A 4,489-nucleotide genomic window follows, 5' to 3' on the forward strand; every position below is an offset into this window, starting at 1 on the left:
TTAAAAAAAAGAGTATTAATGTTGTGATGAAATCTGAGAATCTTCACTACTGGCTATTTATAAGAGATTTAAAATGTTAACATGACGGTGACCATCTGTAAAATGACCTCACACTTGAATTATTTAATTTGCTTTAGCAGCAAGTCGTGGGTATGAGAAGGCGTTCCATGTTGGTTGCTCAAAATAAATGGTCAGAGTGGACAATTTTGACTGCTATCAAGACTTTCTAGAGCAAGGGAGCCACCGCTTTCAGGGGCTCCATACCGGAAATCTTCGTTTGAGTTATTCATACGAGACAGCACTGAATTTGAACTCTGGGAGATCGTATTTTTATCTGTTCCATTTCCTGTGTGCTTCATTTTTTCAAGTTCCTCTAATAGAGGGGTAGATCCCACTCGGATAGGGATAGGGGTAGAGTAGTCATTTTTGCCTTCTCTATTAAAGGAACTTGAGGAAATGAACCTGGTCGAGAAATGGAGCAGATCCGTGGGACAACCTATTGCGTGTTGGACTTGGCATTTCTCCTTGGGGTTTTATTTATTTTTTTTTTTTTGATAAAATAGAAGAAAAATAGCAGTTATTTAAATAAAAAGAAAATTACATCAGTATCAACTACCCTAGATAACTTGTTACCCTTGGCAAACCATGCTGCCTTGGAAGCTATTGATAACATTATAAAAGGTTTGTACAAAACACTAACAAACACTGTACCACAAAAAGGGAAAAAAGAAAAATGTAACAAACACTTTTGTCATGACACTAGAAAATTAGGGGTGCAAGTTTGGCCCCATTGGTCCAAACCTGCCTTGGCCTGCTTTGAGCTTGAACAGGGCTTGGGCTAAGATACCCTGGCCCTGAGGGTAGGTTAGGTAGGATTGAGGCCTCGTGCAAAGCCCAGCCCAACCTTGTTTTAAGTTATAGTATAAAATATAAAACAATTTATATGTACCTCCTCTATAGTTTGGTCTAATTACAAGCAACCCCCTGTTGTTTGAATAATTACATGCACCTCCCCTAGACTGTGGTGAGACTTACAAATAACTCCTCTTCGTTAAGTTGAAACCGTTAGTTGAAGCCAAAGGCCAAACTTGCACCCCTACCTATATTCATGGTCGAGGGATTGAACGAATCCACTATTTCTATGAAGCAAATACAAACCCTCACTCACTCACTCACTCCCTCACTCCCATCTTTCAAAGTGATAACTATAATATATAAGAAAACCCTAACCAAAAAGTATAAAACTGCCCCTAGAGACCTATCCGATTTGGTTCGGACCTAAACCAATATGGGTCGAAATACATGCATATCAAACGAAGACCTCGACAAGCTCTATAAGATTCAACGCCAATGGCGCTGATGTATGCAATTTTTGACCATTATGGTACGTATCAAAGGCGAAATAGCCCATCGAAGAATCACCATAGTACTTTCTGGACTGAGATCAGGCTTCACCAATAACAGGTATGTGGTGAAATATCCATGAGACATCCAATAAAATTATTAAATTAATCATTCTCTTACTATTCCTTATTAAATTAACATTCACTTGTCAATCACTGTCTCTTCGGGGAGAAATCTCATAAAATTATTAAATTTATCATTCACTTAAGTATTCCTTAGCAAATTAACATCGATCTGAACTCATATAGAAAGAGTAAAACATAAGACTATAGAGGGTGGATGGGTGGATTTTTTAAACAGTGATTTTTTTTTTTCAATCCAATAATAAGGCATTGATTGGTTGTTTAAATGCTCCTCCATCAGTTTTCTCGTGACTTTAAGGTTTTTAAAAATGAAATATCCCTCAAATATTGAATCAAATTTGGATATTGGATACACTAAATTTTACTTTTTCCAACCAAAAATATCACCGAAACCTTAGCTATGTTATGGACCCACATGTTTTTATGTTTTATATCAACTCTACCTCCAAACAAACACCCCAAATGAATTCTTCTTTCATAGTTTCTTTCATTTGATTTTCCTTCAGTTTACCACAAAATTTTCATTTTCCACTTTTACTTCTAACCAAATAGAGCCTTGGTTTCATCATCCAACTAGATTCATAACTGAAGAAAACCAATACCCAAGCAAGGGTACAAGATATACCCAGATTTCTCTATCTCTGGAAAGAGGACAACCACAGAGACCATCATTCTTGGGGTTGCTCCTGAGAAAGCGTATGTATCGTTTCAGACCCCACTTCCCACGCCAAATTGGAAAATTCCCTTCAATTATATCAAGAAATTATGTTTACTATTAGTATTATTATGTGTTAATTAATTGTTCTTGCTATCCTTGTGGACAGGTATTTCGAAGCTTCCGAGATGGGCGTAGGGGCCAAATCCTAATCGCAACGACCCAAAGAGCGGTGCTCTACCAACTAGGCATCCAACCCATAGTCCAACGCATCTCTGGTGTACCAGTAGTTATCATGCCCACGCTAAACGTTGGGTTTCCAACTGTCGGATAAGAAAGCATCTAAGTAATAAATCCACTTATTACAACACAAATCTTCTGCGGCGTGTTGCCCTGTTCTGCACGCGCAATGATCGCCTTACCCCCATTCGGGCAAGGCGCTCGGGCAGGGGTAAGGTTGTCAATGCATGCCGCCTTGTATCTACACAGCACGGCAGGACGGGCAGCCCACGCCGTAGAAGATCTAGAACCCACTTATTATGATCCCTTTTTAGAAGTGGACCCCAAGGTATCGTCTCCTTCATTTTTTATGTTTTTCAAACCTGATGAGATGTTTGGTAATGGCCATGGAATGAAATAATTTTGGGGATGCCTTGGCAATATAGCCTTGTGGTATGTGGAAAACATCAATCATTCAATGGTGGTGTACTTGTTATAATGTTTGAGGAAAAAAGGTGAGTATTAGGCTTCCATCTTAAAACCAATTGATTCAAAGTGGAACTCCCATTGGGCAAAGCTGTCCGCTTTTGAAACACGTGGGCGGACCCAACCCTCCCCCAATGTTTTTATAGTAAACGATTTTTTATTTATAATATTAGAGTGCATAAACAGTCAAACAGAAACACATTATGTATGAAATGAAACAAAGAAGAACCCCTTCACTCGCTAGTTTTAAGCTTTTAACTAGAATGCTACATCAATTTCAATTACTTCCGGTTCATAAAATAATAATAAAGGTACACAAAAGTCAAATAAATAAGGAAATTGCATAGAGTAGATAGCAGGTGATGAATAATCGATTAGGATTCAGGATTATTTTGCTGCACCCTATTGCTGGAGATACTTCTTCTTCTCTTCTTCGTTCATAAAAGAGGTGAGGGGGAAGGACTTGCCGACCCCCATGGGTGTCTTGAAGGTGATCTTGTTGCCATCCATGCACATCTCTACTATTGGAACCCACACCATCAATTGCTTGGTTTTCACGCCCGTCATCTTCTTCATCCTCCCCTTCTCCACGTACGCGGTCGTCTCAGCAGCATAACTTGCCTTGGTTTTGGTTGCCACATTGAAATGCTCGTAGGCGGCCGTGCATTTCCACCATACGAAACCAGTGGCTCTCACCCTCCCACATTCTTCAAGTTCTCCGGTGGGAAGGACACCACTAGGGAATCCCAACTCTTTAATCAGTTCCTCTGAAAATCGATCACAGGCTTCTTTTCCACGTACGATTTCAGCTCCTGCTCTCTCATCTACTTTGCTTGCCATGGTTGAGATCGATAGACTAATTAAGAGAATGGAGGAGGCCGGAACTGGATCTTCACTACTCGCTCTTAAAAAACAGAGTAATGTTGTGATGAAATCTGAGAATCGATACAGGCTATTTATAAGAGATTTTAAATGTTATCCTGACGGTGACCATCTGTAAAATGGCCTCACCGCACACTTGAATTATTTAATTTGCTTTAGCAGCAAGTCTTCAGTCTTAGAAGGCGTTCCATGTTGGTTGCTCAAAATAAATGGTCAGAGTGGACAATTTTGACGGCTATCAAGACTTTCTAGATCGACACGGCACTTTGAATCTGAAAAATTCTTTTACTATTCAGCTTTGGAAACATCATCGAGGGAAGATGGTGGAAGATCTCATTACATGTTGGACTTGGCATATCCTTCGTATTAATTTTTCTTTTTTTTAAAATAATTTTATTAAAATAAAAAATAAAAAAAAATAGAAACTACATTAGTATCAACTATCAACTAAAAGATGTCAGCCGATACGGTATCGGTTATTTGGCACGGTTTTGGTTCGGTACAGAAGATAAATAGTAGATATCGAAATCGTACCGTATCAAGGATGTTACTGTATTTTCAATATTAATACTAAAACCGGCTAGATCTGTACGATTTCTATTCGGTCTCTCTGTACACGGTGTGGTAATGAGTACTAACCAAATAGTTGCTATCACATTTGGCTGTGGGTTTGTAAAGGTATTGTTAGAAAGACAACGCACTAGAATGGTAATTTTGCATAAGAAATGTAAACAAAAGAGAAATCAAGCACACAAGAAAA

The 4,489-nt window shown here is 38.8% G+C and overlaps 1 protein-coding gene across 1 annotated transcript; it reads right to left on the reverse strand.

The window, feature by feature from the left end:
* Positions 1-3,229: 3,229 nt before the first annotated feature.
* LOC122661637 lies at positions 3,230-3,739 on the reverse strand. The gene has a single exon (XM_043857097.1). It carries the CDS (start codon positions 3,685-3,687, stop codon positions 3,250-3,252), a length of 438 nt encoding a protein of 145 aa, XP_043713032.1. The 5' UTR covers positions 3,688-3,739; the 3' UTR covers positions 3,230-3,249.
* Between the last annotated feature and the right edge of the window lie 750 nt (positions 3,740-4,489).

This window comes from Telopea speciosissima, chromosome 5 (assembly GCF_018873765.1).
Source record: "Telopea speciosissima isolate NSW1024214 ecotype Mountain lineage chromosome 5, Tspe_v1, whole genome shotgun sequence".
In the NCBI taxonomy this organism is placed as follows: Eukaryota; Viridiplantae; Streptophyta; class Magnoliopsida; order Proteales; family Proteaceae; genus Telopea; species Telopea speciosissima.

Bases quoted from the DNA above. Each gene is read 5' to 3' on its own strand.
- LOC122661637 (XM_043857097.1), bottom strand. From the start codon at position 3,687: ATGGCAAGCAAAGTAGATGAGAGAGCAGGAGCTGAAATCGTACGTGGA.